Genomic DNA, 22713 nt, shown 5'->3' with positions numbered 1-22713 from the left:
TCAAGGGTCACGCAATCACAAGAATTGTTTCAGGTTTTTTTTCTGTGAGATTTAAGTTGAATCCGGAGGTTGCCGAGTTTCGAGCAGTTGCCGGGATCCTCCATGATCCTTGCCTACCCCTCAGATGGACAACATATTCATGTATGTAATACTTGGTTCAGATGTTGTCTCGTCAACACGTGTTTAAAGCCTTTTCACAAGGCCCCAAGTTTTGGCCTACTTAGCCTAGCACCGGCTCCAATAGCTACAATTTATTGCTCAGAAAGCCCATCTTTGTTTCAGACGACTTGCACAGTTCTTGATACATACATCTAATAATTTCTGTCCACCACGATGAAATCAGGTTACCACCCTTGCTTACTTGGCGCTCATCTCATCCTGAGTTCTTACTTGAAGTCATCAATCAGTACACCACCCACGCCCATTCACGTTGAGCCTGAGACCCTGAGACTCGGTAGCCTTGGTGATGAACATGTCCCAGGCGTCAGTTGTGGTCAATTGGAAACTGTTGGGTGTTCTGATTTCAAACACTATGGTCAAATGAAAGAGTTAACGTCCGTGACTTCAGACTCTGATGATTTGTTCAACACAATGAATGCGGGGTGGTACTTTGATTCAGAACTAGAAGGTAAGCAGAATTTCTGATATTGTTTTTGGTTGACTTGACTCAGCTTTTTGTTTGGATTGCTTGTTGGGACCGGCCCTGGCTTTGCGCTACATAGATCGTGAATGGTGGATGCAAGTCTTGGGAGACTATTCAGGCAGCGTGCCAAAACATAACATTGTGAGCCCAGTTGGGGGTGCTCAAGTTGAGCAGGAAGGCAAGTCATGAAACTTGTGACAGTAGAGCTACGTCTGTTAATTGAACTGATATTTTTTGTATTCCAGCGCCAGGGGTGATAGGCAGAGCGTCACCTTCCCAACCCGAGTTAGTAGCGTCTAATGATGGCCAAAGTACACTGCAGGTCCAAGATGCTTTGGTGTCAAACAAGCAATCAAGAGATAGCCAGGCCCAGACTCAGACCAGTGGATCAGAAATTCACCGGGAAAACCCACCCTTCAAAAGAACAAAAAGAATTGGCAAGTGGGGCCATTCGACTTCTGACAGCTCGGTAAATCAGGGAAATGCACTGAAGAAGTCTGCATACGACCACAAACCTGGAGACTTTGAAATCATGAACTCAGATCCGAAATGGGATTCCCTTTTTTTCTCAGCAAATAAGAACATTGGAAATACTGACAATTCAGGACGTACGAAAGAATTTCTCGATAAATTTGATGAAAGATTAAAGGAAATGAACTATCTATTAGCTGATCCAGAAAGAAATTATGAAACTGCTCGAGTAAACAGGAATCCAATAAATATCCTAACTGATCACCTCTCGTCAGATATTGAAAAAAAATTTATGATTCAGCCAGTAGGAGTCAGAGGTCTGAATTCACAAGTGATAGATGATGTAACTCGGATGAAAACACGAATTACGAGAGTTTTTGAAGCGTTGGAATATTTTCGTAGATTGGCCAGGTTCCATGGTGTAGAGAGCAAAATTTTGGGATGCAGGATGGAGGATACTGAGTTGATGAAATGGTTGGAGCGTATTTTCTTTGAAGAAACTGAAGATGGCCTTCCGCTACTGGGGTGGTTCAAGGGCACATCAGATTCATGGACAACCACACTAGGCGGAAAGAAATTTGGTAGGATCCAGAAAGTCCTTTCAATAGTACTTGTAGACTGGAAATATCCAATTCCCTACGATTACTTTGAAGTGGCTCTTTCTTTGTTAGGTGCTTTTTATAAATCAATCGGTTCGAGACTTGATAGATTAGACCTCAGAGACAAAGATCACCTCAAGGTTTACTGGGAACTAATGGCTGAACTTAGTGAAAGTGATCTAAAATCTGAGAAACATGAGGTTCCTGTCAAGTACAATTATCCAGAAGATGATTTTTTCACTCCTGGTCAAGCTCGATCCTTAATAACTCAGCAAGTATTTGACTTACTCAATTCATTTAGAAGACGTTTTGAATTGGGTATCACAAGTCAAGTAAGGGGGAAATTCAAGAAAAATGTCAGAGATTTTGTTAAAAGAAGTCGCTTTGATTTAGTTCCTGAGAACCAAATCGTATTGAACGGCTCACCAATCTATCTAATTCCCCTTTCTGATGACCAATACAACACCAATCGTGAGGTTTTTATTTCATCAAAGGAGTTTGAGAATAGTAGAAGAGACAAGAAGCAGCAAATACAATTCCTTGAAAACCGTATCTTTCAGATTGTGGAGTCGCTCAATGTTTTGCAGGTCATTGTTACCAAAATCTTACCAGACGAGATGCGACTGAATAATAATGCATTAATTGAATGGTTTCTGGAGGTTTTGTTTACTCACACTAAAGATAGTTTACCTATTTTTGGGTGGGTTAAAATTCCATTTCCACTTCCATCTTCTCAGCCACCTGAAGAGTTGTTTGGGAGTCCTCAGAAATACTTATCAAAGCAATTATTCAAATCAGGAAGACTATCAAAGAACATTGCAAATGAGATTTCACTGTTACTAGCGGGGTACTGGTATGAAGAGATATCTTTAAAACAGGAAATAATTTCACCAAAGATATACCAACCTCAGGACTTTCATAGCCTTTTTAACCAAATTGTGAGGTTCATCAGACTCAATCGCAAAATACTGTAAAAAACAATTCATTTGCATAATTCTAAAAAGGCCACAATAATTGTGGTGCTTGTCTACTAAAAGGTTTCACAAAACTAATAGTGTATTTCTGTGTAAGTTTAAGAGTTTTGTCCCTTTTTTCCTTTGGCTATTAGCCGGAGAAAATGATGCATTTTTCTTTGGCTAAAAGCCAAAGGACAGCGGAGCTGGCGCGCTGGCTGGCGTTGGCTAGCGCTGGCTGGCGCTGGAACATACCAATACAATAAGGGTGTTCAAAGTTGAAATCATATTTTTTTCAAATCATAAAATCATAAAATCATAACAATTTTGAGTGATCATTTTTTATGTACCATTTTAGAATTGTTGCTCTTTTTTGAGTGATTGGGTGTTACACATTTTTTTCAGATTGCAATTTTATGAATTTATGGTGTTATGATTTTATGCAGTTAACTTTGAACACCCCTAATTTACATACCAATACGTATCCAATACATACCAATACATATCTGATACATACCAATACATTTGAATTTGGTACATATCCGGTACATACTGATACGTATCCAATACATACCAATACCTATCCAATATGTATCTGATATGTATCCAATACATACCAATATGTATCCAATACAGTGTACTATACACCTTGCCAAGTTTTTTTTGAAAAAACTGCCCTAACCCCTAACCCCTATCCCCAAAAACCCACCACCTGTCCCCCAAATGGGGCATGGGGGCAGTGGGAATGGAACCAGCAACCTTGCTGTAAGGAGGTTTACTAGGCTAATTACAACCATTGGTTGCGCTGCCCAGGTTTTGTGACTAGGTTCCCATGAACTCAGCTCTGCAAGCCCGGCCAGCTCCAGTGCTCCTTTGGCTTTTAGCCAAAGAAAAATGTACATTTTTCTTCCGCTAAGAGCCAAAGAATTATAGTGCCACAGGTGCTTTATTCAGCAAAGGAGATTGGGATGATGTGTATGAGAACTTTGATATGATCTCTCATCTTCAATAGCTCTAGATTCACATTTTTCTGTGCCATGCTCCAGATTTTTTTAGTGGTACGTTGCCCCTTTCTGTGGCTAAAATTGCTGTAGTGTAGCATAACACAGTGTGGTTGCACTAGTACATGGCCCTTTAGCCCAGCATGGTTTAGAAGCCCAGTTCCAGACAAGCTGTTGGATCAGTTCTTTTCAAAGATATGTTTTTGAAAAAAAATCAGATTTGATTCCCCAATCTCAAATGAGAAGGAAGACTCCTCAGTACTGAGATATACCACACCTGACTAAATTTTAGCATTTGATAATTCCAAATACTGAAATTGAGGCATTTATACCGACTCTTTTCTTTCATCTTCAAGCTTTGGAATCTCTGCCAGGCATTCCTTTGATTAAGTAATTCCTAGCTTTCCTTCTCTCTCTCTTGTCATTGGACACCATCTGGTCAAGTCTCGTAGGTAGCTGAGATCAGCTAAGTTTAGATCCAAAGCGGGTTCACTAGAGAGACCCACCCTGACATGGACCCAGTTGCCAGACTGGATGGCCATTTCAGTGTCTCCTTGACCTCACAAAATTTTGTCGGCTGCTGAGCATCACCCAATTGAGGTTGATATTGCTCCAAATTTCTCCCCTGATAACAAAGAGGCAGCTTCAAGCAATTCCAATCATGAGCACAACAGTTATCTGACCAAGATTAATTCATGGCAGCAGCTCAGAGTACCCTTGAATCTCTTTGCCAGCTGTTTGTGGCAATTGCAGTATCACCAAATTTCGCTTTCTTTGCCTTCACCAGGTTGAAGCTCTCCTTACCCAACATCATGGACTTGTTCCAGCTTCTCAAAAATTAGTAGAATTGGCAACTCTTTTCCACTGCTATGTGGGAATGATTGATGACTTCATCAATTACTCCAACCACAATCTGTCACCAAAGAACTTTGACCACATGGAACAAGTTCATTTATTCCAAGCCTGGGGCCATTGCTACCTCAGTGCTGATCATTAAATCCTTTTTGGTCATGAAATATTTGATTTTCAGCACTGAGGTAGTGATGGCCCCAGGCATGGAATGGATGAACTAAAAAGCCATGGATCGGGTACACAGCCCCTTGAAAACAGAGTTTGAGGGGCAGAAGTACATACCCCATGACTTCGCCGTGCGGATGGTTGGCACAGGCTGATCCCGGAGCGGAGTACATGCACACTCCCCCGAGGCTGGTCCGGGAGCGGAGTACATGCACACTACCCCGATGACCGGCCAGCACGCACGTGGAGTGCAAATCACCGGTCATCGAGGGGATTACGCATTCCTCTCAAAAAGCCATGGATTGGGTACACAGCCCCTCAAAAACAGAGTTTGAGGGGTAGAAGTACATACCCCATGACTTCGCCGTGCGGATGGTCGGCACAGGCTGATCCCAGAGCGGAGTACATGCACACTCCCCCGAGGCTGGTCCCGGAGCGGAGTACATGCACACTACCCCAATGACCGGCCAGCACGCACATGGAGTGCAAATCACCGGTCATCAAGGGGATTACACATTCCTCTCGATGACCGGAACTGTCCCGGTTAACGAGAGGAGTAAACACACCTCTCAATGACCGGAAGCACAGGGGTCCCTCAGTTTTTTCAGGGACCAACTGATCCTCATTTCTGTCAATTAGTTTTGGCAGCCAGCTCATACTCAGCTCTAGCTCCCAGCTCATTCTCAGCATTGAAATCCAGACTTTGGCCCAGTCTTTGCCCAGCTGATGCTCAGTTTTGGCCCAGGCCTGGCCCAGCTGATTCTCATCTTTGGCCATGTACTGTCATCATTGGCCCAGGCCTGGCCCCCTGATGCTCAGCTTGCTGAGTGTCAGCCCTTGGCTAGTCCAGACAGCGCCAAGGCTGACACTGCACGCGCCGCAGAAGAACTGTGCGTGCATAGTGCCGCTCCAAGCACAGCACGCGCCAAAGAAAACAAGTGCGCGCGTAAGCGCAACTGAGTAGATTGCCATTGGGTGTCATACCCGTCTGGGTAACACTCACGGGTTGTCAAGCTTGAGTGAGCACAATCCACGCAAATGTTCCACACGGGGATTTAGTTTGTCAAGCTCGAGTGAGTACAATCCACGCGAATGTTCCATGCGTGGATTTAGTTCAAACAAGAACGTCGTGAAGACACGACGACTAAGTACGGCCTTCATATTTGGGTATAAAAGACCTGGGTCCTCCGCCCCACCTAGATTATATTTTAGATTACTACGCCTGTCATCCTTGTTTGATACAAACAACAGGGGCTTTTATCTAGCTACATCTTACTTCCTTTTATACCTTCAAGAACTTTCTTCTTTCGCCCTCCTCGCCTCCGCCTCTGCCGTCACTTCCGCTACCACTGTTACCTCCACCGTTACCAGCTCTCCCTTCTTTCTGCTTCTTTCCACTCGCTACCATACCTGGTAAGCTAGAGTTCCTTTATACGAACCTTCTCAGGTTCAGGTACGACTCAGCTCTACCAGCCCCTCCACCGGAGGCGCGGCTTTCTCCTCCTGCACCGCGGTTGAGTTGGGTGTGTTTTCCTCTTTAGGAATTCACCACTTGTTCTTTTCTATTCAGGGCGTCGCCACTTTAGAGACGTGCCCTGACACTGAGCATCCGCTTGTGGTGTCATATTGGCTGAATTTCTGCATTCATGGGAGGGATTTGCTGGTGGGGCAGTGTTGGAGGAGTGTTCAAGCTGAAACAAAATCTGGATCATGTCACTTGCCATCAAGTAACCCCCTTTTTGCTGGTGTGATGTAAATATTTTTCAGTTGTACTGAAAAATAATTGCTATGTTTACCAAAAACTCTGTATGTACCAAACCTCTGTAGGTACCAAAGCCTCTGTAATGTTTTGACCTGTTCTGGTGATATGTCTTATTTTTCACCAACTCAACAAAATTTCCTGACTTGGAATGTTTTATGGTGGAATGAAACTCTGCACAGAGGATGTTTGGCCCTCCTTAAAACATGCCACCACCTCTATAAAATTGAGTGTCTATCGAATTCACACTGATTATAAATGCAGTGCTTCATTTGAAGAGTTTATTGTTGTTCTCCATGTGAAGTTTGACAAAAATATCTTCACTTGATATTTACAATGTCTAATTCTTGGAGATACAAAAATTTACTCCTACTTTTATACTGCCTGCAAATTGGAAGAACTCATGCCAGTATTTTCTGCTTTAAAGGTGATGCAGCCAGTGCAGCCCAAGAAGGTTCTTAGTTATTTCTATGCTTTCTTTCAAATTGATCGTTTCAGACATAAAAACTTAAAATGATTTTTGGGTTGTTTTAAATCTTGTTCAAGGGGTTGAAGAGTCAAAAGCTGGAATTTCCAGTGGAGCTGACTTGATAGCAGGTGATATGAATTTTCAGCAAAGAAGCTCTAATCAAGTGTCACTAACAGTCAAGTCTTCTGCAACAGGTACAGAGGTGAAAGAGAATCAACATATTCCATCTTCATCAAGTGAATTAAATTTGGAGGGATCTGTGGCAGAGAATCTGAAAGGTACATATTCATTCTTATTCCTCTCTAACTTGAAAAATAGAGAAATAATTTCCCTATCCAGCAAGTTACTGCCCTTTGGGTGATTGGGCATGAGAACTGACTACATATGTGATGAGAAAGAAAAAGTTTCAGATGTGTACTTGAAACTTTATAATAAAGTTGAGAAGATCCAAAGGATGCAAAAAGACCTTCCAGGTCTAGATAAGGATGAATCAAATCTTCCAGATATTATCCATTTTGAAAAATTGTTTGGAGAATACAAGCTTCTCATTTCTACAGTGATCAAACAAACAAAGAATTCAAATCAAGAAATAATAACAGATTGGCCTGAAATGATGGAAATGTTTAATTCTATGATTTCAAAAGTTGATGGTCCAATTGATGACATAAAAAGAATTATTACACTTTCTGACTATGAATACAGCAAATATGGTATCTTAAAAAGATATTTTGCCAGATTCAAGAAGGAGCAAGATGTACTAATTGAAGCATTTCAACCAGAAAGTTCATCTAGAATATTATATGAAAAGCTGAGGAGTCTTTTGGAAAACATGGGTTCATTTGAGCAAGGGGAACAGTATGATCCTAGAAGTTTTGTCAATTGTGCAACTTATACTCTTCAAGAGGTTATCTTTGAATCAATGGATCATATTTATGCATATGGATTGATGAGTCATGAAGATTTTAAAAAGTTGTTGATGATGGATGATATATCAGAAATCATAGGATTCAATCTCTTCTTTTCACAATACCATTATGAAACACCATATTACTACCACTCCAGCAGCTTTTCCTCTCTCACTGGGGGAAATGATGCTTCAAAGAATCATTTTCTTGAAGGTAAGAGTACAGTTTTATTTTTTTCCATTATTATGTGTTTACCATCTTGATCTTAACATCTGTGTATCTGATCATAAAATTCTTCTCATTGCTTCCCACCAACCAATAACTTTCAGTCCTTAATCAAAATGAAAAGATCAAGATTTTATTTTTTTATAACAAAGCAAAGTTTGTTTTTCATAACTTTGTGAATGTTGAAACAAAGAATGCAATTGGAAATGGCCTTCAAGCATTCAATAATTTGATTTTCAAAGATGAAGATTTCATTGATGAATTAGTATTATACAAGAACAATCCATATTTGGACTCCCCTTATCTAATTGACATCATTCAAAAGTCATGCAAATTCTTTTCACAGATTGGGAGTGGAGAAAATTGGAAATGGGATCCTCAAACTGTCTGGGTGATTTTCTCATTTTTCAAATTTGTTCAGGAAAACATTGGGGAAGGAGTGTTATTAGAAAGTTGTCATTGGATAGGGGTAGATCATGAAGCCTTGATCACAAAGATCAATGTCATGTCCTCCAAAATTCAATTCCTGGAAGAATTGGAGAGACTTGAAAGCTGGCTTGATTCATTTTCATACCATGAATTCAAAAATGGATCCCTTTCCGAGTACAAATATTATTTTGGATCTAGTAAGGATGAAGGATTGACACCGGAAGCAGAGCTCAAGAAAATCCAAGAACAACTTGAAGATCTATCAAGAAAGAAAGCAGCACTTTCTACAAAATTTGATTATGACTCATGCAGTTTTGAAATTGACAGGATAATCTTTTTAAAAGTAAAAAGCATCAAGCGGCTTTTATTTCCCTCCCTCAAAACATCTGAGCTAGAAGAAAGTATTTATGAAAAACTGTGAGAATTTGTCAAAGTCCCATTTTGAATTACACCAGGTTTCAATCATTTTACTGAAGAAGATCCAAGAGCACATATGGAGATCTATGCAGAACTTTCCACAGATCCAATTCCTTATCATTTTGACAAAGATTCACTTAACATCTTTGACCTTGAATCTCATTTTGAATTACCAGAATTTCAAGGATCTTTTTCCATTTTCTACAAGCCATGTCACTTGTCTCATCCATAGCCTATATTCTTTCATTTCTATTTCTCTTCTGAAATCGAGTCATGCAATCCTATGTCGAGTTGACAGACTGCGCATGCAAATTATAGTTGATGTTCATGATTCATTAAGATTGCATCAAAAGCGACTGAATGGCTTGGTATACTGAAAGGAAATCCAAGATATGTTTCTTTTTTTACAATTTTTTTGTGGTGGTCTTAATGTGTTTTAGGACAAACCGACAGGTCTTCGATGTCCAGCAAGTCGGTGACCGCGCCATGCGAGGCATCCGAGACCAATCGCTGGTACTTGTAAAGCGTTCCACTCGTCACGCGAGGCGGGGGTGCTTTCCATCCGACCCGTCGAGTCTTCAGCTCTTCCTCCGTCAGAGCAACGTCGAGAGTGTTGGCCTCCGCATCAATTGTGATGATCTAAAACATGCCCCCCCTGTAAGCTATGAAGTCGCAGTGGTGAGTTATTTTTGAGAAAAAAAGTACGTACATCGCCATCTTTCAAGAGTCCAATGGGACCACCTTTGGCAGCTTCCGGTACAACGTGTCCTATACAGAATCCATGAGTCCTGCAAACCGGATACGATCAGTTCCTAGAAACTTATATACAAAAAAAAGTAGGGATGGTGACTGTACCCTCCGCTAAATCGGCCATCGGTCAAGCAGGCTACATCATTACCTAGTCCAGCTCCCATAATCATACTGGTCGCTAGTAAAAGGAAGGAAAGGTGAGATGTTGGTTTTGTGGAGGTCCAAGAATATCCTGCACTAACGTTTGAGCATTTCGGGCATGCCGGGACCACCGACGGGGCCCATCCCGCGAAGAACGACGACGGTTTTTTGGCCTTTCAAGATAGATCCGGTTTCGATAGCCTCGATCAGGCCGGCTTCGGTCTCGAAGACGCGGGCCTTACCTTGGAAATGTAAGCCTTCTTTGCCAGTGATCTTGGCCACTGCACCCCCGGGGGCCAGGTTGCCTTTCAGGATCCTGATGTGACCAGTGGGCTTGATCGGAGACGAAATCGGATGGATCACATCTTGCCCCTCCACCAATCCTTCGACATCCGCCAGATTCTCTTCCAGCGTTTTGCCAGTGACCGTCAGCTGGGTGCCGTCGATCATCTTGTGTTCCAAGAGATATTTCAAGACAGCTGAACACACACAGAAACCCCGACAATTTTTGGAGTGAGTACGGGGTAGAAATCAAGCAGGATTTGAAAGGTGGAAGCTGCCGCACCAGGAATACCGCCTACTTTGTAAACATCTTCCATCACGTATTTCCCGGAGGGTTTCAGGTCGGCCAAGAATGGAGTGCGATCGGAGACGGCTTGGAAGTCGTCGATGGTTAGCTTGATACCGACAGAATGGGCGATCGCGATCAAATGCAACACCGCATTGGTTGAGCCGCCCAAGACCATGGTGAGAACCTGAGGACAGAGAGATAGATTGGCTACCTGTCAATACCAACACTGGCCTGAAAAATGATCAAATTGAATCGGGTACCATTGCATTCTCAAACGCGATTCTCGTCATGATGTCCCGAGGCTTGATGTCCTTCTCTAGCAAGTTTCGCATCGCGGCTCCAACGGCGTCACATTCGACCAACTTTTCGGGGTACTCGGCTGGGAAGCTAGATGACCCGGGCAGAGTCATCCCCAAGGCCTCCGCAGCAGATGCCATTGTGCTGCAGACAGCATAACAGATGTTAGTCAACCGGTTGTCTTGCCCCACCCTGAAGAAGATGAGTGTACGTTACTTGGCGGTGTACATCCCTCCACAGGCGCCTGCCCCGGGACAAGCGTTCCGAATCGTGTCCAGGCGACGCGACTCGGCTTCCGGCGTCTGGCCATCCGCCACATACTGTCCGTACGACTGGAAGGCGCTGACGATGTCTAGTTGGCCGACGGAGGCACAATGGCCGGGCTTGATCGTCCCGCCATAGACCATCAGACCTGGCCGATTGAGCCGGCCGAGGGCCATCAAAGTGCCCGGCATATTTCTTGAGTAAGGAAGTACAAGGTTCTATGTATGAGCGTCGGGGGATACGTGAGTAGGGACAGAGCTCTAGGGAAACCAAAGAGCAGATAAACTTGCTCAACTTGTCACAGCCTGGAACGACGACCATCCCATCTAACCAATGGCCACCCGCGGCCGACTCGACACTATCGGCAATCAGATCGCGACTGGGAAGACTGTAGCTCATCCCGGTGGTCCCCATGCTGATCCCGTCACTGACCCCGACGGTCCCGAACTGGTATCCGATCAGACCGGCGTTGACGAGCGAGCGCTTGATCCGTTGGCCTAGTCCTAGAAGATGGCCGTTGCATGGGTTCCCTTCGTACCTGAACATCGGGGTTTTTTTATAAGACACGCACACAGAAAATGAGAAACGGGGGGGATTGTTAATCCTTGGCCGCAGAACACATGGGCTGAGTCTAGTGATACCGACCAAACGCTGGCTACACCGACCATAGCCTTCTGTAGATCGGCCTCAGAATCGACGCCTTCGGTTGCGTACAACATAGCCTAGTTGAAAAGAACACGCATTTTTCACACGCATTTTCAGTTGCTTGGCAGTCAGAATTGGAGAGTGATGGTGAGTTTGACTGACTTGGCTTGCACCTTGATCTTTGGGCTGAGTGATCGTCCTCGAATATTTGTTGAGTGGGGCCGAAGCGTTCTTTGGAGCCATCGTGGGAGTGCAGGTGTGTATGAGTCGTGTGGATTGTGCACGTGGGGGTGCTGCTTTGAGTACTCGGGCCGCCAGCATGGTTGGTCTTGCGTGTGGTGGTGATGATGGTCGATGGCCGCCTGGTCCTTGTAAGCTTTTTTTGTGTAATTCTGGTTTTGAATATGCATTATGGATGTTTTCTGTATGTAAGCCTGGCTTATGTAAGCCTGGCTTCTCCCGGGCGGCTGCTTCGGCGTGGCTCCGGCGCCGACGGGACATTGTCTCCGGGATTGCGGATGCAAAAAGTTACGCAAGGATTACGCTTTTCTGGAAACTCAGCAGGGAGACCATCAGAGGACATTGGGGAAAGTCAAGTCGGCGCAATGTGTCATCGACGGGTGGAGAGTGTCGATGTTGGTTTTATGTATTTTCTCCCCCAGCTGGCCTTTATAAAGTGGTACTCGCTCCACCACACAGCCCCCCACCCACGCAGACCCAGCCATGAACTCCCAACAACCACCGCCCCCACAGAACGACTATCTCAAGCACTACCACCACCCATTACCAGAGCAGCAGCCCAGCTGGACCCACCATCGACACAGACACCACCACTCGCTAGACTCCCCACTGCCAAACCACTATCTCTTCAGCCAGCCGCAACCAAGCCCAAGCCCAACGGCCACCAACACCACCAAACGATCACTCTCACTCTCCAGCCAGTCTGCCCACCAACTCTCCCAGCCGAGCCAGAAACATCCCCCGTCAAAATCTAAACCCAAACCCCCCCTCGTCTCTGCCGTCCCGGCCTCGATCATCAAGAGGGACAAGCCCGGCCTGCTCAGCCAGGAACAGAAGAGAGCAAACCACATCGCCAGCGAACAAAAAGTCGGCCTCTTCCTCTCTATGAAAACCGCACCGGCGCCGTGTCATTCTGACGATTTTCATTTCTTAGAGGAGAGCCGCGATCCGACAGGGATACAGTAGATTATGTCTGATAGTCCCTGCATTGAGAGGGCCCATCGGACCAGGAGCGGGGTCGGCGATCATCGAAGCCGGCGATGGTCCCCACGAACAACAACCGGCGGTCTCGAGGGACGACTCGCCGGTCGACGACGAGCTTCCCCACGACCATCCTTCCTCCCAGAACAACAATCACCACCTTGAAGACCCGACAAGCTCTGGCGCGTTCAAGCGTAAGCGGAATAAGCCCCTGGAAGTCAATCGATCCGGCGCCAGATCCGAGGCAGTCGTCCTCGCCAAAAGTATGTCTCGCCTAAATCTGCTAATCTAGAGCCAAGAAATTGATGGCCAGTTCTTCTAGCTGTCGAATATCTCAGAGAGCTGGAGGCCGAGCGGAAGCTGTTTATCGAGAAGCTGGCGCGCCTGAAATCGATTGCCCGAGCCAAAGGAATCCCGATCCAGACTACCAACAGCAATACCCACATCGTCAGCAAAAGTCAAGCAGAGATGGACACAGACGAAGAGCGATACCGACGCGGAGAAGAATTCGAGGAGGAAGCGCCGCCGATATGGGAGCGTAAATGGAGCGGGTCGATCGACGCGATCGATCGCCAGCTAAAGGCCTCCATCGCCGATCGTAACTCCCTTAACCTGAACCTGCTCCTCGCGCCTCCGCACCTCCAAGCCCCTCCGATCCCCTTCGATCTCACGTCTATCCATCACGACCAGCTTCCTCTCCATCACCACCTCAGTCATAATATCAATCACCAGCTCCACCAGCAGCAGGACTATCATCATCATCTTCATCAGAATCCGCTCATCGAATCTTGACCATGCTCCTTATTTCAATAGACATCACACGCAACAACCGGTCCGCTTCCTCATCACTACATACAACAGAAACCATCTCAACAACAAAACAAAAAACCCCCGCTGGTCAATAATTAAAAAAAAAGCAGAAATAAATGAATCGATAGAGGTATCTGATCAGACGAGCCGCAGCTGATGTCCAGCCATCTCTCTCTCTGATTAAAAGCATCGATCAATCCAGCCGTATCTCTGTGCCTCTCTCCCTCTCGCATCTCTTTCATCTTCCTGTGCATCGTCTTCTGCGCCCGACGGGCTGTTGTTTTCCTGTACCCTCCTTGTCGCCGCCGCTCTATGTCTCCAGAAACCCAGAAAAGACTGTCCAAGCTCTTGTTGTAGATATATATTATATCACAATTAGTTATCATCATCATCATCATCATCATCATCATCACCCCATCTATAGTTGTGACTCAGATTTACATACGTTTTCAATTTTAGTCCCTTTTTGCAGCATATCAACTCTTGCGCCCAAAGCTTCCTTTCTCCCATATACTTATGCATCTGCCATCTATAGACAAAAACCTTTCATTTTTCTTGACGATCTTGCTTGATTTCCCTCAACCAGCATTTTTGTAATGATTTTGTTTTGGGTCAAGCTGGCACTTCGCACCCGGGGGCCCGTGGCGGGTGCAGGTGCGACGAGCTTAGCACAGCCTCTCTGGAGAAGACAAGCTCAAATCTTATGAGTGTTGACGAAATTGTCTTCCCTTGATGTAAGACTACTAGTACGAATTTCTAAGTTTTGATTGTTGGAAAAATCCGACCCCATGCAGGGAGAGGCGCGCGCACATCGGCGCACAGGGCTGGCGCCGTCATCCTCGGGAGCCCTATGTGTGGTTCTCCGGGGTTGGCTCCACTTCCCCTTCAACCAGCAAACACCAAACCTACCAAACTATGAACCGCCTACGGCCAATCGATACGACTAACCTTACAATCAACGCACAACTGTTCTTCAATGAAACCATCCTGCAATCTCAAATGGGAATTGGAATCTATGATGGGTAAATAATGGGTAATTAATAAACCATCATAACTCTCTCAGCTTTTCATTATTTCCAGGTCTCCTCCTCTTTCCAAAAGTTTAACTCAACGTAATGACACGTTCTCTTGTTTTTCTCCGCATGTAATATATAGGAAAAATAAAGACGATCGGTATCAGGACGGGACGCTCTATCTGACTTCTCACAGACTGATCTATGTCGACCGGTCAAATCCACACCACCATTCATGCTTCCTAGATATCAGCCTGATTCGACAAACCGAATACTGGATCGGCTTCCTCGCGAGCTCGCCGAAGATCACGTTACTACTTGGTACTCGTCGCTCGAGCTTTAATCACACGTCACAGGATTCGCCCATGACAGACGACCCGTTGAAGTGTGCATCAGATCCGAATCATATCCTCAACCATCCTGCCGCCTCTCATTGGACCTGTCACGTCTGCGGATTCTCAAATCCACCCGAGCTTAAATGTGGTCTTTGTGGCATCCCAAGAGATTTATCGTCCTCAGCAACAAAGTCTGTTTCAAACTCCCGGCCGCCTTCTTCTCTTAGAGACTTATCTTCGATATCAAGTAGTCTGAATCATACTCCGTCTCACACAAAAAGTTTATCAAACCTCAGGGGAATGGCAACCCAAGCCGAAGCGTCGAGGCCAGCTCATGAGCTCGAGCATATGGAGCCAGTAATAAACAAGGAGATTCCATGTCCGTCTTGTACTTTTCTCAATCACCCTTCGATGGCGCGCTGTGAGATGTGCGATTCGATCTTGGGTACTGTTCAACTCGACAGCTTATCCCTCAACAATCCGTCTGAATCCACCCCGGCAGAAAGTGATCTCCAGCACTCTCGTGCTACCACACCTGCGCCGCCCTCATCGTTCCCTCCGGACTCGTACATCCGTCTATCGTTCAGAAAAGGCGGAGACAAGACCTTCTACTTCAGTCTCAAAAAAGCCCTCCAAAGCAAATCTTGGAACACCAATCGACTGACACGTGGGCTCGAATTTGCTCAGTCATCCGCGTCACTCGAAGAAGAAAGCTCGCAAACCATCACCCAACACGCCCATCCCGCGTACGTCTCAAAACCGATCGGGATCGATCGGATTCTGAAAACTATGGATTCTCAGCAACAAGCTCACCAAACCGAATTAACCGAAGGTCTCCAGGATCTCCAAGCATTGATGGCCAAAGCAAAAGAGATGGTAAGTGCTGCTGACTGCCGTATGCGCAATGACTCCATCAGATTTCTGATGGCTGTATCTTTCAATTTCCCAATCACCCATCCAGGTCCAACTATCCCAATCCATCAACGCCAAGCTGACGAGTCTCGAAGCGGTTGCAAAAACGGGCGATGAGGCGCAGTCCCCGGACCAGAAAGCCGGCCTGATCCGATCCTCACTTGTCAAACTTGGCTTGCCCGCTCCAGCCGTGACGCCGGATATGATCAGCAGCGACCAAGCTTACGCTAAGGAACTCGCTAAGGAGCTCGCGGGCTTGTTGACGCGCACGATAAACGGTCAATCGGCCATCATGTTTCATGGCTTCCACGATCTTGCCGTCGGCATCCGACCCCTGGATGAGATCTGGTGCATTTGGAATCGAGCACGCGGGATATGTAAGTTTGCTCTTTCTCTCCTCTCAAACTAACACCGGTACTAAGATTCCATTTTTTATGTTTGGGGGGCGGGGATTCTATTTGATGATGTAGCACTTGTTTCGCCGGCCGAGATGATTTCGGCTTGCCAGCATCTACCAGAATACACGGTCCCCGAGATCAGACTGCGGACGTTCAAATCCGGCCTGCGGGTCTTACATACGCCGTATTTTAGTGTGCAGGAGTTCGAGCATCGGTTGCTGAGGAAGCTAAGGAGCAGCACGAGGGAAGATGGAGAAGAGCGGGAAGGGGCAGAAGACGCCGGAAGTGGTTCTGCTCCGAATGCGCGGGATCCTTTGAATAGGACGGCGCAGCTCATGAAGATGTCAACCTTGGAAATCGCACAGGCGGAACGACTGAGTGTCAACCTGACCAACGAATTGATCGAGTCGATCGAGCAGACCCCGTCTCCTCGAAGCGATCCTCACCCTCTCAACCCTGCTGGCGACTCTCGTGATCACTCGCCACTCGTCAGAGATTTCGACCCGTTGACTGGACTCACGTTCTGGTTCGAAAATCGCATCTCGGATTATCTCTGGGATGATCCCCAGTCCTCTTGAAGACTTCCTACCACTGGACATTAAATCACTCATGTATTCACACTCACCTTCTTTTTCCTCGTTCTTTACCTGCCATTTCAAAATTTGGAAAACAAAATGGATAGATTTGTTGTTATTATATTTTCACATACATCGTGTAAATAGTTGGAAGACTCTCTATGTAGTACAACCTTGTATTCCATAGTATTGACCGTATACATACATGTAGATGCTTGTTTCCGACCATAGTATGAATTTATAGATTGTTGGTGTGAATCCCTCGACTCCATAACGTTCTGGCGGTCCTCCTTCCTATGTACCCCCACCACTGCTTTTGACTCGGGGTAAAAAACCTTGTTGAAAGGGTAGCTTGCATCTCAGTGGTATATCTGGGCACATATGTGTGGGATCACCTTGTTTTGTCGGCCCATGGAGTGTCAACTTGACAACTGGTCATAGATAATTCTAATGTATGATTTTGGAACAGCTTGCTGTCTGTTTGTATTTATGTATCGGAATGTGGGAGCAGGGAGCCGCTGGACAGCTGACCGTGTGTTTCAGGACCCCGTGGGGCATGGCCAGGGCTGATTTGTATTTTCGCAGCTTGGCAACCCCACAAATCTTGTCCATCGACTTCCCCGGATCTGCCAGCCACCCTTCAACTCCGATTGCAGCCCTCCTGGAAATGGCTGAAAACCCTCCGATTGTTCCACGGAAGAACCGCAAAGGAGTACCCCACGTCCCCCCACTCAACAACGAAGAGAGAAGAGAATTCGATGAACGGTTTCGATCTCTATCCAACTCACCTGAGGGGGCAATTGAGTTGATCAAGCTGGCGAGGAAGCATAAGCTTCCAGTTTCCAACTTTCTGGACTACAAAGGTGTGTGAATCTCTTCATGCTTTCATGCTTCTTTGCTTGTATTCATGGGTGATGTGTTGTTTATTCTAGAAAAACTCACTCCTAGTTTCTCAAAACTCACATGGAATCACGCGAAACGACTTTATGGCTTGAAATCACCTAGTGATATCCCTGTCCTTGTCGTGGACCTTCCTTTCATTTCAGAAGAACTTGCGTTGAAGCTTTTCACCCGGGTTGATGAGGCGGACAAAACTACATCATCACTTCATGATGCGGACCGTGAGGCTAAGGTTGTGGCATGGCTTATCCTTGTAGGCCTTGTATCATTGTTCTTCAAATCCAGTGCCCCAGCAACGCAAAAGCTGACATCATTTTTTTCTTCTTCATTTCAACTTTTTGTACTTTTGTTGCAACAAGGTCATCAGCAAAATTGTTGTTCTTTTCGATGGAGCTATCTCCAATGATCACGAGGGAAATTTAAGAGGTTTTGATGGGGGTGGTGGACGGGTTGAATTCATCTATTTGGTCCTTGATCTGTGCATAGTGCTGATTGTAGAGGCCAAATATGGACAAGACAATAATAACAACTTTGCACAGATTATGGTGGAACTGGAAGGTGAGTTTCTTTTTATAGAAAAATCCAAAACAGTGATGCATGATGACTAATTGTGTGATGTTCAAAACTCATCCTTATCTTTGAAGCAGCTGACCAACAGAACTGCCTCAGGAACCTTTCAATTGAAAAAGTTTTTGGAGTCCTAGCAAGTGCAAGAACCTGGTATTTTTGGTCTTACACTGGTGGTCCCACAGCTACATCTTTCGCAGTATCCACCCCATTTATCGTGACTAGCAATGACCCGGATTCTCAAACAGAAATGCGCCTTGAGACTTTTCGAGCCATGTGGGTTTTTTTTTTGAATGGATTCTTGCTAGCCCTAGGTGCCCTGATGGAGCGAAGCAACTACGAAGTAAGCTTGACTTTTTTGTCACAGAGATCACTCTACAAAACATATTCACTTCCCTCTTTCTTTGTAAGGCTAATGAAGAAGCCATGCAGAAAGGCTTCAACCCGGATCAGTACCCAAGACGACCAAGTTACAGAAAGTGGCAGGAGGCTCACTCTCATGCTCAAAATGCGGTCAATCTATCAAAGTCTGCAAAGAATGATCAGGAATTCAATCAAGTCCTGGCAGTCTTGAAGATGAGGTTGGCAAGCATTTATTCATTCATTCAATGTCATTTGGCAATTCTAATCCATGTTACCCTTTCATCCATTGAAAGTCTAAATGCTTTACCTGATGAGCACAGCCGAACCATTCAAGATGTCAGCTCCAGCATCAAAGCATTATACAGCCGGGGACTGCAATACAAAAAATCTTGAGCAACTTAGTGGGATTTTCGCAACCGCTGGCGAGTACCTCTGCACTCCAACGATTATCCGCCCCCAGTTGCCTAGTAGTTACCCACCAGTATCAATGGATCAACAGCAGTCATTTGCACTTTGGAATTTCTGATTTTATTGTTCAAACAAAAACTGCCTCGGTAACAAGACTCAATGTGGGCAAGACACCGATGTGTATGATAGAGAAATAGATCCAAAAGACGGAAAAACAACTTTTATTTACTTTTTGTAACGTCGTTTTGATGATCTACGCTGGAGAACTTTATTAAGGTAGTAATAATGATCAGCTATAATTTTGCCTTTGTGGACACCTTTCTTGAATCTCAAACAAGCGTTGGAAAGATTTTTGTTGATTTGGAGAGACATTGCCAAACGGGTGAAAAATGGATTGTCTTCATGTGGCAATGTACAATGTTTGTAATCTCTAGCCCTCCATATCATTCGAACGATTCCAGTGGTCCTTGAGAAGTCTATACCAGCTCGGTAGTCGGGGAAGACAAATGGTCCACGCGTAATCTTGCAGCCGTCAGATGGACTAGCCAGTTTTCCAGTACTCTTGAATGTTGGGACAAACAGTGCGAAGGCGAAGTCCGAGATATCCTTCTTGTCGGTGTGAGGAGGGTTAAAGAAGCCATTGCTGGTAAAAGTTATGTGCGGAGAGCCAGAAGAGTTGGTTGATTTGTCGGTGAAGGAAAGCGCAGCAAAATCAGGAATACCATTTTCCTTCATAGTCTCTTGGTTTTTTTTGAATGGGATACTACCCATGTTCTCGAACATGTTCCCCAAGATACTTCCAACCCAAGCTGATGATCGGAAAACAGAGTCGAACAACTTCGGAGCAGTTTTCATGGCCACTTGTTTGATGTACCGACCGAAGATTTGGCCTTTGACCATTGCCTTTCGGTAACCTAACGCCCACATGTACCCTCCCCATCCTCGAGCCTTGACAGGGGTAAGGAATCTTTTCGAGCTATGTAAGAAAGTTGAAACATGATTGATCTCGATCCGCTCCTGGACAGTCAATTCGTCCCACTCTACAAATTCGATTATCGCAATGACTCGTCTGTCCTTTCGGCTTTTGTCAAAGAGAATGTTCAGACCACGATCAAAGAGCTTCCATTTTTTTGGGTCTGAGATAATCTTGTACGCGTTTTTCACTTCCTCTGCCGTGGGCTTCCGAGTGTACTTTTGGTTTGCTTTCTTGATGTTTGGGTATAGTTCGAGTCTTTCGTACTTCTTGTGAAGCTGAAACGATTTCCGGCTGACCAAGGAAGGAGATATCTGTGTCCCCAAAGTATTAGAAGTAAATTTTTTGCGCCAATCCTTGTGCCGTTTTGCTTTTGGTCCATGCGTGTTCCTGGAATTCTCCTGGTTCACCTCATGTTGCCTAATCATCAAGCAGGTATTGGATAACAGGAGTAATTCAGCAACAGCAGAGGGACAGAAGCAAGCGTAAGACAAGGAGGCAAGAGGAGAAGAAGAAAATATAGAAAAGCAGAAGGAGACAGTTCGATATCAGTGACCAGATCATTCAATAATAATTACTTAGATTAGAAAGCCATACTGCTGGTCAAGGACTTCTGCCTTGCGTTTCATACCAGCTGTAACTGGTTGTACTAAAGGGGAAAAATTAATGGTTTGCTCAGTCAGTTTTTCCATCAAGACGATTCAAGGGTGCAAAGCAGTGCATACATGTCTTTCTGGATGGAGAACATTTATTTTCAGGCAACGATTGCATCCTTTTCACAGCAACACCAGTCCCCTGGGCAAAATTTAACAACAGTTAGGTCTGGCAAGAGCCAGGCGAAATGAGTTAAGCAAAGCAATTACTCACCAAAAATTCTGGCTTCTTGGTATCCTTTCCTTTGTCGGCGTCGGGAGGGCGCTCAGAGCGTCAAAGTGAATGCTCAGTGAGATCTAGCGGCAAGGAGCTGGTTGAAGTGTGTTCTGTGAGCTGTAGGCTAGGATGTTAGAGGATCAATTCTGGTCAGCCTATTGATTTTTTAACAATGAAGCTCTTTGGCATTTCCAGAAAGATGTCAGGGTTCTAGCGGAGTGTATGGGTCCACTCAGAGTGCAGCTTTGGAAAGGAGGTAAACTGTCGGGGATGATAGCAGCAGATACTACGCAGGGGCATATACATATGGCCGGATTAGGTACATATGAGAACCTCGATCCAGAAAAAACAGGGACCTCAAACAGCTCGGCCCTCCTCGGCCTCTTCCGGAGGATGAAGTGTTGCTCCGGAGTCCGACCTACGAAACGAGGAAAGCCTCGGCGCCCGACTGTCAAACCAGCGCCACGTGGGCGTTACAGGACGCCAGCGTGACCAGGAGTCACGGTGCCTGAGATAAGGGGGCGCTTCGACTGACTGAGAGCATCATCGGGAGATTCAGGACGCCCAAGAGGGCTGTCTAGGCGTCATGGCCGGGCTGCCGTCCTCCGGTGCCGCCAACGAGGGACGCCGGCCTTCCGCTCCAGTCATACTGACGCAGGTCCACCTCCCCATCTCCATAGCGCAACCTGGGTGCCCTCCTGCCAGGGTCACCGCTTCGGCACCACCGTGGACGTGGCGACATCAGGTCAAACATATGCGCCATCGAGTGATTGCGGCACGATGATGCATCACGCCTGGCCAGGTGCCTCATGAGCAGGCAGCCTGGTAGGTACGCGCTTCAGATCTGAACGTACTGTGAAGCGGCGCTCTTCAGGAACTGGAGGTCTAGCGAAGCAACACGCAAAACAGACGAGAAATCCTCTATATGTATTTCAAGAGGGAAAAAGGATCTGGGGGACAATGCCTAGATAGCAGAAAGAATGATGTGCCAGTAGAGATTAAAGGTATCACATGGAAAATGTGTTGGCATAAATACATTGATTTTTAGCCAGATATTGCTATTGTAATGGCCAACCAACACAATCTTTGTAAATACAACATCAAATAAGAATTCTGATGAGAAAGATCTATACTCAAAACTTAGAACATGCTTATTGAATTAGACACTAAAATTCAAGTTTTGTTCTAGTTGTTTGAATCTTTTGAAAAGCAAAGAAGGTGGGAATTTATCTAGAGATTGCAGTTCAGTTCTAAATTCTTGACGCTTGGAAATTGTATCTGCTATCTTCAGATACTCATTCTCTGGAAGGCCTTTGCCATCTATTTGGGCCTGATCTGAGCAATTTAAATGTGATGGATAGGCTGCAGAATTGGATCCCTTAGCCTCTTTTTCAGGAAGGGATTTCAATTTTGAAATGAAATCTACAAGATGAGAAGCATATTTTTTCTCATAATGATTTGTCAAGAAGTTTCTCTCTGATGTATGAATCCAGTCAAGCTGATTAAAACGTTGGGGCGTCATGATCTTATAGAGAACTTTTGCCATGTAGTAGAAATGTGCCACTTCTAGAGATTCAATATTTAAACTTTCTTCTTCTAATTGTAGAATCAACACAACTGTCAAAACCCTATTCAAGCTAATCCCGTTTCTATCCAGTGCATTGATGAGTTCTGGGGATTGAATGAGGTTCATGTAATTGCTTGCTGAAATCCACAATGAGTAAAATTCATCTAGTGGAAAATGCATTCTTGGAGAAGATCTATCTCTGTATTCATAATCACTCATTGTATCAACAAAAATTATCATTTTTG

The 22713-nt window shown here is 45.3% G+C and overlaps 5 protein-coding genes across 5 annotated transcripts; 3 read left to right on the top strand and 2 right to left on the bottom strand.

Annotated features, from left to right (window-relative positions):
* Positions 1 to 9314: 9314 nt before the first annotated feature.
* On the bottom strand, positions 9315 to 11799 carry PtA15_8A414 (uncharacterized protein; the record flags this gene model as incomplete). Its single annotated transcript, XM_053171842.1, has 10 exons — positions 9315 to 9527; positions 9598 to 9676; positions 9744 to 9816; positions 9881 to 10258; positions 10345 to 10534; positions 10611 to 10791; positions 10864 to 11106; positions 11207 to 11449; positions 11557 to 11633; positions 11719 to 11799. 10 exons carry the CDS (start codon positions 11797 to 11799, stop codon positions 9315 to 9317), a joined length of 1758 nt encoding a protein of 585 aa, XP_053023065.1.
* Positions 11800 to 12279: 480 nt separating this feature from the next.
* On the top strand, positions 12280 to 13569 carry PtA15_8A413 (uncharacterized protein; the record flags this gene model as incomplete). Its single annotated transcript, XM_053171841.1, has 3 exons — positions 12280 to 12663; positions 12731 to 13040; positions 13100 to 13569. 3 exons carry the CDS (start codon positions 12280 to 12282, stop codon positions 13567 to 13569), a joined length of 1164 nt encoding a protein of 387 aa, XP_053023064.1.
* A 933-nt stretch (positions 13570 to 14502) lies between these two features.
* PtA15_8A412 (uncharacterized protein) lies at positions 14503 to 16823 on the top strand (the record flags this gene model as incomplete). Its single annotated transcript, XM_053171840.1, has 4 exons — positions 14503 to 14609; positions 14743 to 15811; positions 15897 to 16224; positions 16318 to 16823. The coding sequence occupies 4 exons, from the start codon at positions 14503 to 14505 to the stop codon at positions 16821 to 16823; spliced, it is 2010 nt and encodes a 669-aa protein (XP_053023063.1).
* A 553-nt stretch (positions 16824 to 17376) lies between these two features.
* Positions 17377 to 19043, top strand: PtA15_8A411 (uncharacterized protein; the record flags this gene model as incomplete). Its single annotated transcript, XM_053171839.1, has 6 exons — positions 17377 to 17683; positions 17753 to 17973; positions 18080 to 18278; positions 18365 to 18630; positions 18699 to 18868; positions 18944 to 19043. The coding sequence occupies 6 exons, from the start codon at positions 17377 to 17379 to the stop codon at positions 19041 to 19043; spliced, it is 1263 nt and encodes a 420-aa protein (XP_053023062.1).
* A 240-nt stretch (positions 19044 to 19283) lies between these two features.
* On the bottom strand, positions 19284 to 20802 carry PtA15_8A410 (uncharacterized protein; the record flags this gene model as incomplete). The annotated part of the gene is made up of 3 exons (XM_053171838.1): positions 19284 to 20451; positions 20629 to 20680; positions 20757 to 20802. The coding sequence occupies 3 exons, from the start codon at positions 20800 to 20802 to the stop codon at positions 19284 to 19286; spliced, it is 1266 nt and encodes a 421-aa protein (XP_053023061.1).
* Between the last annotated feature and the right edge of the window lie 1911 nt (positions 20803 to 22713).

This window comes from Puccinia triticina, chromosome 8A (assembly GCF_026914185.1).
Source record: "Puccinia triticina chromosome 8A, complete sequence".
Classification (NCBI taxonomy): Eukaryota; Fungi; Basidiomycota; class Pucciniomycetes; order Pucciniales; family Pucciniaceae; genus Puccinia; species Puccinia triticina.
This window is presented reverse-complemented; position numbering and strand designations above follow the sequence as displayed.